Below are 13,781 nucleotides of genomic sequence, written 5' to 3'. Positions count from 1 at the left end.
TCTTACCTTTCATAATGTCTGCGAGTACATGTAGCAGCACTTGTGCTTCCAGGGTTACCACCTAATTCATCATAAATATGTTTCCATTGTCGACGGGCTGTTATCTGTAAAAACGGCAATGGAAAATTTAATCTTGCATCTTTACAGATTCTACAGCATTTGAGTTCACAACAACAAATGCATGTGTGACACTTTCAGAACAGCATGTACTACAAGCACTATAAAAGCCCCTACTGAATATATAGAGCGCGCAAAGCTTTGGGTGCCTATTTTTTTTTTTTTTTTCCTTAAGTTAACACTATGTCTGTTTTCTTTCTCTCTAAAATGGAGTGATCTGACTGATTCATTATCAAGTCATAAGCAATACGGCCTCACAAAAGAGAATCTCAATCAATACAGGGTCATTAACCGTCAGAAGTTATGCAGACAAATCCCACGGTGAATTATGAAAATGAAGCTTGAACCATACTCAGCACAAATAATGATTACATAGTTATTTTAACCGAATTAGAGAAAATAAATCTGCTGCAAAACCCAAATCCACCACAGAATTCTGTAAATCCACAAAAGCATAGACTGTAACTCTATATGTTACAAGCTGTTTATTTTTATCCATTTATGTCAGTAAAATATATAGATCGAATAGTAATGAAATCTTAACATACTCCAATGTTAACATTTGAGCTATGTATTTTATTGGACCGCGCCAATGAAAATAAACATCTTGTAACATATTGAGTCGCATACCATGGTTCTGTTTTTTTGTACAGAAATTAGGATTATACAGAATAACAGATGGAAGACCTGGCAAAAGAATTGTTTCTGAATACCACTTAATTATTTTATATATTCCGCTATATTTAAAACAGGAAGAAAAACAGGAATAGGACAAGCACAACAGATCACCCTCCTTTGCCTGCAGCTCAAAAAGAAGGCCAGTGGAAAATTGTGGGGGCAATTTGGGGAGAATTTTGTCATTTTGTCAATCGTGGAATTCTGTGGATTTTAATATATTCAGCCCTGGAGGCTTCTTCGGAGTTACCCACAGAGCAGTCAATGGCATTTACTGAGGAGCTAAAGGCAGCAATCAGAAGAAAACAAATATTACAACTTGCAATCTGAGGCCTGTAATTTTAATCTAAACAAGAGGAGATAGCTACCGTCATTAAATATTACAGGGTAAAAGGTGTTTCTTTTTCACCCAATATAAAAGGAAAATCCTTCCTTTGCAGAAATAATTCTCTGAAACCAAAAGCATGGCTGGAGACTTAACATTTGATAATGTTACTATTTCTTCAAGTTCATTGTTTGTACAATTCTCTTTGGAAAACATCAGCACCTCCGACTCACTATCAGTACCTGTACACAGTTTGCACCTATAGATACTTGAAAAAAAAAAAAAAAGGAACATTTTATCTTAAAACTTATTTACAGAAAAATGGACTGACTGCATTCACTGATTTTATTTTCTGTCTTCTACAACTAACACAAAGACCACAGGCACAAGCAAGAGACTACAATTCAAGGATAAATTCTGCACAAATGAATTTTTTAAATACAAATCAAACACTCATCTCAGGATAAGGTTCATTTTAAGTCTATTTTGTTTAAGTTCTTACGCTGTCTCTTCCTCAGGCTACCCATGCTTCTACCTATTATTATTATTATTATTATTATTATTATTATTATTATTATTATTATTATTATTATTAAAGGGCTTGAAGAACTGGAGTCCTAATGAGCCACAAAGAACATCACATCATGAGAATATGAACAGATGCTCCTTCTGCAACCTGAAAGTACAAAAAAAGAGTTGGAACAAGTACCCTGCTGTGGAGGAATGCCTGGATAGGAAGCTACCTCTGGTCCTGTCTCCCACACCTATTCCACTAGTCCTCGGGACAGGCAAAGGACAGAGTCATGGCCAGACAGCCCTTGCCTTCTGGTAGCTCCCAAAAATGATAGAACCCCTGAGGACTGCTGCAAGTGGCTTTATATTAAAACAAGTCTCTGGCAGCCGTACAGACTAGGAGAACAAAGACACACAGAGCCAATCTGGGGTCTGTGCTCTGGCCCTCTGGCAAGCACAGCCTGGCTGGCTGGCGAGGCTGTGGGCCAGGACCTGATGCTTTGGCTAAGTACAGCGATGCTGTGCAGGAGTCATGAATGAAAGCGAAGGATTAGTCAGCAAGAGGACTACTGCAAGTTCCCTTTTCAAACATCCCCATGCCACTAAGAAGCATGGTCTCCATTTTCAAAAGGAAAACGGTAACCTTAGAGCCCAAGTCTCATTAACTAGGAGCTGACTCAAGTGTTGATACTCAAGCTGGAACATCAGTAAACACAACCGTCTTTAAGGGGAAAAGGGAATCCCTTTGAAATCACTGGATCTGTTTTGGTGTCTCTCTCCCCTAGGCTGCTTAGAATAATAGCATTCACACAAACATTTGCCCAGCTTTATCCAATTCTGCCTCTGCAATGGACCAGAACTCCTTGGCAATTAGCAGAGCTGTGCCCTCCCACGTACAGAGCTAAGTTTAAATTTGACATTCCCTGAAACGATTGTTATTCTAACAAAGCCTGGGGTTGAGTTTTCCTCTGCTCTGGAAAGTCTAGTTTTCATGCTTAATAAACTTCAAAGGACTAAAGTAACTGATAAATTACATCCTTAAACAATCTGAACAAAATGCTGCACTGTGGAAACTTCACAGTTTTCATGCAGGGCAGTGCTGCTCAAGCTGGATGCTCATGCTGGCTATATCCCAGTTGAGGGCTGCCGCCTTCTCTCATCCAAGTCCCTCCCTGCCACCTCAGTGAGTATGAACTTCCTGAGGAGCCAGGAAAGGGCAGTGATTGGCAATGCTTTGCTTATGGTTGCTGTTCCTACCAAAAATGCCTGCCTTGGCTGCTTTTACACACAGGTTTTAACTCTGAAAGGGCTCACATGCGCTCCCAGTTAGTAACATGTTCAAGACTGGTGCAAGAAGAACAGAAAGCCAGGTAACAACAGGTAAGAAACCGGTAAAATACTTGAGCTGCCTGGGCAGGGAATTTCCCATAAACATTCAAGAGCGAAGTGTTGGGTTTTTTTAAGGGCATCGAGCTATAGTGGCACAAGACAACTAAGACCCCGCAAAAGCTTTAACAAATGTCCTGGGCACTTTCATTTCACACTTTTGATTAATTCGATTTCCTGACGTAAGTTGATCTGCTCCAGTAGAAAACATATAGAGGACAAAGAACCTTTACTGCTTTAGTTCTCCAGTTTGTTTTTCCCTACTCCCACCAGTATATACACCTTTCCCAGTGCCTGCCACATTTCTAAAAGTGCAGGATGCTCCAGGCTCACCCATTAATCAAGGCAATTGCACAGGCCTGTCTCATCTCTGACAGCTTCCCATTCCAATGCTGGCTTTAGTTTTAAAGTAGTCTTCTGGTTTGCAAACCTCTCCCACAATTTGCTCCAGCCTGTAGCTTCACAATCCTACAGCGGGACCCATTGGGAGCCAAGAGCTTTGAAAACCTCCATGACACTCTTCCCAATCAGCAGAATTTGGAGTTAAGCAAGAGACTGGGTTTGTCCACGGCCCCAAGAACAGATCTGATCCAGTTCCTATGAACACAGTATTAGGCAGCGAATGGTAATCAAGAACAACCAAATAAAGGCAACGATCTGATCTATTAAAGTAGAGGACTGTTTACACACATGTTTTTAATGGTGTCTTCTGCTTTGAGAAATCTTAAGGTCTTCTGCATTGCGATCCCAGCTCCCAGTTTCCTTCCTCATGAAAAGGCTTCTCACTTTTTTCCTGCTGCAAATCTAACGGGGCATTTTCTGGTCGTGGTATGTGATGTTCACAACACCCTTCAAAACAGAGCTCTGGGTATTAGCTCTGTATGAAACAAACCCAGGTAACTTTGCATTCCACTGATATATCAGTTTCTTTGGGCCTGCCCAGACTCAGGACTGCTGTATGTGTCAATCATTGATTTTTAAAAACTAAAGTACTTTACTGTTGCTTCCAGGAGGCAGCAGTTAAATGGGATCCCACTGACCTTTGGAAAAATTTAAGCTGCTACATACTGAAAGTTAAGCTCCACCTAATTTCCTTTTTACCTTTTTATCTTTCTAAGACATCTCCAGGTAGAGCCCATTCAGCACCACAGCCTTCTGCAAACATGCCAAGGCACTCCTTTTGTGTTGGCTCAAAAGGAAAAATGCCACTTCATGACTTGTCAAGGACAACTCTTTAGATTAGTCCTGGAAGTTTCCCATCTATGAACATCTGCACTTTTTACTCACTTGACTTAGGGTGACTGAGAAAATTCCAGGCAATGGCTGTTAAATGCCACTGCAGCTGAGCCCTCTAGAACGTGACATTGTTTTGTATTTCACCCAGGGATTTGGGGACATTTTAAATCATTCATACTGTGAAGGTCTGCTATAGCGAGTGCTTTCTAATGCACTCTCCTATTATTAGTAACAAAGACACCCATTTCATGTATCTTTGTTTAAGAGAAACATGATCCCACCAATTCCAAAGAGACAGTTTCATCTGTTAAGGACTTAAACTAATTTGTACGGGTTGCTATTTTTATTAAGCCTGTGTTATGTCCAACAAGAAGTACATGGGAGTGTGGCATTACACAGTTAGCTGACAACTAACTAAGAATTAGTAATCAAACAGATAATAGACAGATGAGAAATGACGCTCACAAGTACTCTAACTGCAGAGCCCTTAAATATGACATATGATGCACAATCATGACTTGACACTACTAGATATCCCATGTGTATATCCCATATGTACAGGTAATACTCTCTGTTAAGCCTCACTGGATCCTTTCCAGCACCTGATACATGACAATAAAGAGAAATCAGACAGATGGCTAAGAAAGTTGTTCTCTGCACCTCAAATCCAACCCCTGCCTCTTTTCATTCACATTTAGACCCTTAATCAATCCGACTGGACTCAGAGGTCTTGCACGGTGCTGTGAATCTGGGCAGAAGTTGGAAAACAACATACATAATCTCTGCTTGTTTCTCTTTAATGATGTCTTTAAAGCCCTACTGAAGCATCTATATGTGGACAAGGTGATTAGGGCAGGAGATGAAACTGAAAACGGGCTGACTATCAGTTCTGCCAAACACAAGCACGTAAAGTTTGCAACCACTTTAACTGGGAAAGTTTCTACACTTAGTAGTAAAAAACTAGTCACCTGGCCGCTCTAAGCTCCCATATGTGATTTTAACCAATCTTTTATTTGTTTCCTGTTCCTAAAATGGCTGTCGCATGTTGAAGCCAAGTATCTGCTTTCAAATATTCCTTCCTTCACAATACTTCCAAGAGAAAAGATCCATTTCTATCTCAGTGCACAAAGCAGAAACTTCTGAAATTTTAAAACGAGTTAGAGATGATGAAACCCTTATAATAGACAAATGTCTTGTTCAAGTCAGATGGAAGCATCCATATAGGTAAGTGTGTATTTATCAGGCTAGGTTTGAGGAAGCCTTTGCTCTGCACATGACTTCTCATCATCAAGAGATATAGACCCTCTGTGTGTGACTGGTGGATTCTGGTCATTACTGAATTACAGCACTCACTCAAAATTTCTACATCTAAGCAGACCTGCCTAAGATTCTGGAATTCACACTGAGGTCCTGGTCACCCCAGTCATCCACTGCCTTGCTGAAAAAGGAAACAGGAATCAAACACAAAAGCCTCTCAGCAATGCTCGCCATGATAAAACACATACAAACCAACGCAGTTTGGCAAATTCAATGAATATCAACTGGCCATAAAATAATAAAACCCAGGGTGTGCACAGGTCAAAGTATTGCAACAGCTATTGGTTTAGTGTTCAGGGAACACAAAGCAAAGGCAGACCCATATCAAGGATGAGATTGTTAAAAGAAGAGAATGAGGTCAGGAAACCTCAGGCTCCACGTACAACTTAAATCACATCACAATGGTCCTCCCCACTTCAGCTCTTCTGCACAGAAAGCACAGAAGCCACTCACGTCATAAAAACAAGATCAGGCCCATCACTTCAGCCAGAGTCATTCTCAAACCAAAGCTGGGCTCCCAGGTGTGTCAGGGAGTGTGAGCTATGCTTGCCTTGCCAGTTACCAACAGCAAGCAACTGCTTAGTTTCTTCTCTATGAAGAATAAGCACCACTGGTACATTTTCATCAAAGGCAAAAAAACGCCCCTGAACAAGGGAGAGTATCTGTCACTGAGAAAAGGGCAGGAGCTTTGAGACAAGGGTGGGCCGATGCTACTCTGGATGACATTTTCACGTATGTGATCCTTTCCCTCTGATCCTCTCATGGTTCTGCTGCCATTGGTAGACCCGGCTCTCTGGCCACATGCTCGCAAACTCACCATCCTATTCCTGCTCTGCCCCAGGCACAGAGGTTCACCTTCTCTAGCACCTCTAAATCCACTCCTCTGCTTCTTGTTCTGGCACTAAAATTCAGCTCCCTCCAGCAAGCCACTACTTCGGCATGCCTGCTTCTATCCTCCGTCCCTTCGAGCAGATCTGAAATGTTGATGTGAAAATCGCCCGCCTCCCTGAGCACTCTGAACATGCCGCTCTCCCTTCAATCTCCCTCCCGGCCTTCCCTTGTGCTCTGGATCAAGTTCAAGATTTTAGCCCTCATTTTCATTGCACTTTACAACTCCTGGCAATTACTTTTGGCTCATGATTGCTGTAACGATCTGTGGTAGCTGTTCATTCATATATACCCATGAGCACACCTACGCACACCCCTGTACATACATAAGCATGGTATGTGCTGATTAATGAAAGATACAGGAACAATAAAAGCCAAATCAAGCATATATTTTTGTTGAGAATGTTAGATTTCATGTTTCACAAAATCCCAGCCACACCCATGCAAATCAACCTGGGCTGCTGATTTACAGAACAATATGCTTCATTGTATGGAAGGAAAAACCGTTCAGTTTTATATTTTGGTTCAAACGACTTTCGGTTTCTTGATAGTGCATTTCTTCTTGTCATTTCTCTACAGCACAGATATCCCAGATTACTTCGTAAACAAAGCAAAAATAATTTCTTTCATCCAACTGCGGCAGGAACTGAACAACTTAATCTGATCATTGTGTGCAAAGAAAATATTTCCAATGACGACATCTTCCTATGTCAATTGGGTTTTATTACAGATGTCATCTCGATGTGCCGTATTAATGCAGCTCTTTCTTCTCATTTCAAGATTTTAATCTTAAGTTTGTTGCTCTAATATTTTATTGGTTCAAAATACATGCTGTAAAATCCATGGCCATCAAATTTTCCTGTGAGCTAAAAATAAACTGCTCTTGTCAGATATGGTTAGCTGATAAAAAGTGTCAGAGACTTTTCTGAATTACTTTGATAACTTCCTGTTTATGTGGTACTGATCTTTGTCTAATAAAGATCTTTTACACTTGGAATAAGAGAAGATACTGCAGCATACTATTTCTTAATGGACAATGCTGATTACTTTTGAAAGCCTTTAATACATTTCCCATATTAGACATGAACAGATGTCAGGGATGTTGCCAAGTGAAATTTCTTTTATGCAATCTTGGCTTGTTGTACAATAATAGCCCTTTCTCAACATGGGAAAAAATTACAGACCCAACTAATTTCCTTGACAGGGAAGAGTTACATATGTTTTCCACTTGTAGTTTTTACGACAAGTTTACAATTTTGCCAAACCTGGAACTAATTTGGACCGTTTCCAAATATGGTCCAATAAACCCACAATGTGTACAGCTAGCCTAAAACGCAGCAAATGATTGTTTGCTTTTACATTTTTTTTCTAACAGGGAAAAGTTAGATTGCACAATTATTTCATTTAAGTTACTTAAACACTTACTGTTTCATATCCTCCCAGTTTTTGAGCAGCTTGAAACATAGTCCAAAGGTTAACTGTTAGAGGGACAATAAGTATTTAGATAAGCATTGCATTAACCAACATATTTCAAAGAAATGTAAATTACACAGTTTTAAAAAAAGAAAAATAGAGTAAAAAAGCTCACAGCCCCTGGAAAAGCTCCTGTGAAACATTTTCCAAAGAGGTATTTACATAATCTGAAGAGTAAATATTAGCCCATACTATATATATTTTTAATTACATACAAGAGAACACACTTAGATTCCTTAACAGGACTGGAAAAATACACTGAGACAAAGGTAATAGGCTCATTTGACTTTGCTGATAAGAGGCACGGTATACTGACTGTAGCATGTTTCCATAACTTTGATAACAAAAATTACTCATTGGGAAGAACGTTGCTTTTAATTATTTCTTTAATACTGATTTCATTAGCAAGCGAACATGAGCCACACACTGGCTCACAGAGAAAGCCTATTGATTAAACCACAATATCCAATATTTACTGCAGCTCAGATAATGGCCTCCATAATCAATAAACAATAAGCTGCATTCTAACGGGTCCTGCCCAAATGAACCCAGGGGGAGTACAAATGAAAATTACCATAATAATTATGGTATGAGCAGTTGTGTCTTGCCCACGGCTGTGGGGTGAGAGGAGCAGAGGTAACTCAATTCAAAAGATGTGTTGGGAGATGCTTGTTAATTCCTGCCGAACTCCTCCTCTCTCACGTACTTTTCATCCTGACCCACATGAGGGCTGGCGCTCACTTTATTTTATTTTATTTTATTTTAATTGCTAGAAGAAAAACTGATGTCTTAGCTCCATGAAAGGTGCATGCACTATTCCACCAAGAAGCAGTGATTCCCCATAGACATACTAGAAATACTTCAGGCCAGACTCAGCAATAACGCTCTGGATCACAGAGGACAGGATCTCTTCCTCCACGGGGGGATGCTCTGCTGTAGCGTACATACTGCTTCTTCCCACTAACCTGTTTATATTGGCAATGTTTGCACAAGTCTTGCTGGACAAATAGAGAGCCCCGTCCTGCAAACATTTCTGCTCTTCTCAGCATACTTACTCTTGGCATTTAAGTATTTGCTGGATCAGGCCCCTAATTTATAATGAATGTCAGGCTACTTTCAGTGTATTTCAGCTAAATGTTAGCAGAGGGCCCTACCCTGGTGGGGAATTTTAGGAATAATACTTTAGCTTGTCTTTCAAGCCCACCCTGTCCCCATGCTTGAAGGAGTGCAGAAGGAAATCAGGGAAAAAAAATCCTCTCTTCAACACAAAATGTTCTGAAAGCCTCATTGAACCTTGTACTGTTTCAAAGCTATCAAGAGCTTTGCTTAGGCCTTGATTTAATCTGAATCAATGCATAATGCAACGAAGCTGTTCATAGTACATTAATTTTACTTCCATTTCAAGCAGCCAGTTTTCAGACAAACACTGTAATCATTCGAAGTTATATAAGTTTATAATGGCTGCTGGAGGCCTGTTGCAATCAGTGCCAATTGCTATTAGGTATGTAAATTGTTATGTAAAACATACAGGTTTGACATTCTTCATCAAAATAACACATGGTTTTAATCTGGGAGATAAATTAAGAGTAAATAATATTTCAATCCATTCAGTTCTCCCTTTAAGGAAATAAAGTATCATTCAATCTATAGATAAGGAGAAAAAATATCCCCATTTACAGTTTTTGTTGGAAACTCTGAAAGATCTACATTGTGCTGCAATATTTATGTAAAATTTAGTTACAACTGTATCTTCTCCACCTACAATTGCTTTACAGATTGTGGCACTACAAGCTGTACACGCCAAAGCAATTCTAAACATTGCATTCTGTATTAAACAGACACAGTCTGGTTTTATATTCTCCAAAGTCAGTAATTTATTAACTATAAACACACTTTTGGGCTTAAAAATACAATCCCTTTTGTGCCTTTCTTGACCACCTTTAAATGTCTCCCTTTAATATTTATCCTTTCATAAAGAACATCTGGGCACAATAAAGATACGTCATATTATTAACTCAGAAGAAAGGCATCACAGACGCTGCAGATTTACAAAATAGAAAACTAGAGAGTTTTCAACATGCCTATTTCTAGTCATAATCAGCGGATTTAAACCTATAAATATCCAGCAGCAACTACCCCAGAAGGAAGAGATGCAAATCTAGGCATATGACAGTGAAATGCCTGGACTGGAAAATGTGTAGATATAAACATGGTCCCCCCATCCATAAGGCTTTAAAATAGGCTTCATGTGCAAATGCTTTCTCCAGAGAAGCCAAAGCATTCTAAAATGTCAACAAGAAAGTGAGAAAAAGGATACTTACTTTGCTTAAAACCTAAATAGGGTATTCGTTCAATTGGTGTTTTCCTTTCTTTCATATATTTATAAAGAGCCACAAGGAAAGCCTGCTCATCAGCTCTGCATTCTTCACCTACGGCAATCTTTGATTTATCCTCACTTGAGCCTTTTTTACAGTTGCTGTTGTTACTCTTGGGTTTGGGCAAAGCTGACTTAGCCTCACATTTTACCTGGGAAAAGAAAAGATGTCATATCAGATCTGGGTAACTTTTAATTTTCACTTAAGGAATAAATATCCTCTCCTAGCAGAAGGGATTGTTGAAAAAAATGAAGGCCAAACCACGCAACTGTGTTTGAAGGGAAACAAAGGAAGCTATTTATAGAGCTAAATGTCTTGTTCTGAATCTTAGTCACAACATTTTTAAATAGCCACATCTTTAAATCATTATAACCCATTGGTAATGCTCTCCAGATCTGCATTTTTATGACTATACATTGCTATGTCACAGACAGCTCCCATCTCTCACATACACTTGCCATTAGCAAGTCTAATAATAACCTTCGTTCCAGGATTGACACTGAGCGTTGTCAACTCCCGTAGACAACCCTTGGAGCTGAGGGTGCTCAGCCCCTTCCAGAAATGCTCAGCAGCCAGCTCTGAAATGACACATTTTTCTCTCCTTTGGCCCACCAAGACAGATGCAAACCTTAGCAAGCCTTACCCAGGCAGAGCTCTCCGCACACACGAGCGGAGGTCCTGCTGTAGCACGGACTTAAGTCAAGTGGGTTTGAGCATCTGCTTAAACTTAAGCACAGTCCAAAGTATTCAGCAGAAGGAAGAGACAGGTAGTCAGAGCCTTTCCTGGTAGACATCAGCAGCCCCAATGCACACGAGTCCCAGAGCTGCAGGTCTCCCACTGGCCTCCCTGGCAGACATGGGCCAGCCAGGAAGTCAACAAATCGGAATCACTTTACCTCTCATCAGTATTCAAACATGGGAAAAAACATGCAGTGAGACCAGCTTAATCCTGCGATCCTCCTGAAGATAATCCTCTCAATGAACCAAGCAAATTACAGCTCAAGCATTCCCATAATTTATGTATATGAAAAACAAAAGAGCAGAACCTTGCAAACTGATGTTTAAAAGCTCTCCATGACCAAGATGGGATCAACATATTTCCAGTGAAACACCGGAAATCCTCTAACATGAAGTAATAGAGATGGTGACATGTATTTTGGATTTGCACTGTCCCTTCTATGTTTTTGAGTGCTGTGAGGAGCCTTCTGGCAGCTCCACACTCCATCCAAGACACGTCCTTTGTGCTCCCATAAGAGCCAGTATTTGGTACTTCAGAAGGATGGAAGAGGAGAGCAGGGTATCTCGCTGAACAGGAAGGCAGGAGCTTTTGGTCAAGTAAGCCGTTGACTCTTCTTCACTCTCCCCACTTCTGTACCAGGTGCTTCCTGGGTACTTGTTGACATTTTGGAAGTGAGTGCTATGAAGAGCATTACGTAAGTGCTTGTAAACAAACAACAAACATCTCATTGGAAAGATTATGATATGCTTATTTTATCTCAATAAAGCTACCCTGTGTTTAGGCTCAGGGAAAGCAAAATCTTTTCTTTTCCTCTAGTGTATTAACTTCGCAGAAAGCACTGACTTAAGATTAGCTGCCTCCATAGTTTTCCACAGACGTTGGACAAAGCAACATTAGCTCCTAAGCAAAGAGGAGAAGTGGCCACAATTTTCCAAGGCAATCAATGCTGCTGAAAAATCTCCCAGTTGGACACTGCAGGGTACAGGCTCGCTCCTCCCAAGCAACGCATCCAGGACTGGGAAATGGACTTCCCGTGGCATTTTACTTGTTCAGTTACTGCTGAGTTATGTCCACTGTAATGCTCGATATTCTCTGGTTGCATGGTTCAAAGAGATATTGTCTTCCTATGGCACAAGACTCCATGCTTTACCTTTTAGTAATAGGTATGCTCGTTGATTAAGCTGCTGTAAAGATCCTGGGTTTCATCCAAAACTCAATGGAGCTAATGATTTTTTTCCTATTAGATGAACTTGGATTTTCTCATCTTCAGTTCAGAGCTGTAATCCCTTGACTATTTTGCTTTGGCTCCTCACAAAATTATTTAACAGCTTCCCTTTGTAACGTTTAGATTACATTGTCATAGTTTTCAATGCTATATACCAAAGACTGGGTTAGCACTCCCAGTATGAACCCACGATTTCCATAAATCTAGGATTTTTGATTTGAGCTGCGGATTTCTTGCAAGGTAAAACTTGGAAAAAGTTCACTGAACCTGGGAACAATTTTTCAGTTTTGTCACTCACTTGCTAGGTAAAGTCAATCAATCAATAAATCAACCTTTTTAATAGGTTTTCTTTTTCAAACTGGACAATTCAGAACCATGTTTGCAAAGACAGCCTGGGCATGAATGCTAAATGAAATCAAAGCTCGCTGTTATGCAAGTAAACTAACGGCAAGAGTTGTTACTCCCAAGGAGACAAAAGGAAACCAAGAAAATAACATTAAAAAAGCCCTTGGGAGTGAGAAAACCCCATGCAACATACAACCTCCTTCTCTCCAGTGCACAGAGAAGCGAGGTCAAAGTGCCTGTGGAACTCAAAGGTGCCAAAATGCAGCAGATGGACTCCAAGCAGTGTCAAGTTCAACGAAGCTTTGACGAGGACTGCAATGCTTCATCTGCTCAGCGTCCAAGGCACAAGCCTCACTTCTGGAACCTCCCCACCATCTGACAGGAGATAGGGATGAATGCCATGAGCAATGATTAACGAGAACCAAAAGGGCCAAATGCCATTCTGGGTAACACCCATGTAAATCCAGCACAAATGTATCAAAGTCAGTGAGAGCAATGCCAGATTTGGACCAGGCGTCACAAATGGACCTTCTCTCTCAAAATATAGTTTTGAATCTTCATAGAGGGCAAGGATCTGGAGGAAGGTCCTGAACACAGTTTTGCTTGGCTCTGCTCTCTTCTCTGATCGGCTCAGGAAGCCTGAATGACTCTGTTACAAAGGGAGAGTGCAGTTTTCCCAGGAGGAGTTGAAGTTCTTTCACTGTAGCCTCCAAAAACACCTCCAAAATTAAATTGAGGGCTAAAGCCCTGACAGGCAATCCAGCGCTGCAGCAGGGATAAACTGGGGGTGTACTGAGATGGGCTCTGGGAACATCTGACCAACTCCTACTGTGCGTTCGTTCCATCAGAGGAGTATGATCCATGACCAAACGACCAATGAACGCTCATGGGTGCAACCATGTGTTTGTCTTCTCCTGCCAGAGGTCACACACAACACAGACCATTACAGACCTGCATTTTAGAGTTTCAATCAGATAATAGCTGAGGCGCTCAGAATAAATCTCCAGGTCTGAGAGCATGCCAGGCCACCTGTGGCCACAGGAAAAGCATATCCCGGCAACTTTTAAACTAATTTCCCAGATCTTGCTGTACAAATGAAGTGAGAGATTTACTTCAGCATTTGCACTAGGAGATGAGTGGATTCATTTGGGGACCATTTTTATGTTT

General features: G+C 40.6%; 1 protein-coding gene across 2 annotated transcripts in view; it reads right to left on the bottom strand.

Moving 5' to 3' along the window:
- The window catches only part of ARID5B (AT-rich interaction domain 5B), a 119,380-nt gene that overhangs the window by 18,727 nt on the left and 86,872 nt on the right, over positions 1–13,781 (bottom strand). For both annotated transcript variants that reach the window (XM_086616785.1, XM_086616784.1), the window contains 3 exons: positions 10,252–10,456; positions 7,883–7,935; positions 7–104 (listed from right to left, as the gene is read on the bottom strand). In XM_086616785.1, the coding sequence (XP_086472911.1) occupies positions 7–104; positions 7,883–7,935; positions 10,252–10,456 (356 nt within the window). The remainder of the gene's footprint in view (positions 1–6; positions 105–7,882; positions 7,936–10,251; positions 10,457–13,781) is intronic.

The sequence above is a fragment of the Tauraco erythrolophus genome, chromosome 9 (assembly GCF_009769465.1).
Source record: "Tauraco erythrolophus isolate bTauEry1 chromosome 9, bTauEry1.pri, whole genome shotgun sequence".
NCBI lineage: Eukaryota > Metazoa > Chordata > Aves > Musophagiformes > Musophagidae > Tauraco > Tauraco erythrolophus.
Note: the sequence above shows the minus strand (reverse complement) of the source record. Positions and strands in the feature narration are given on the sequence as shown.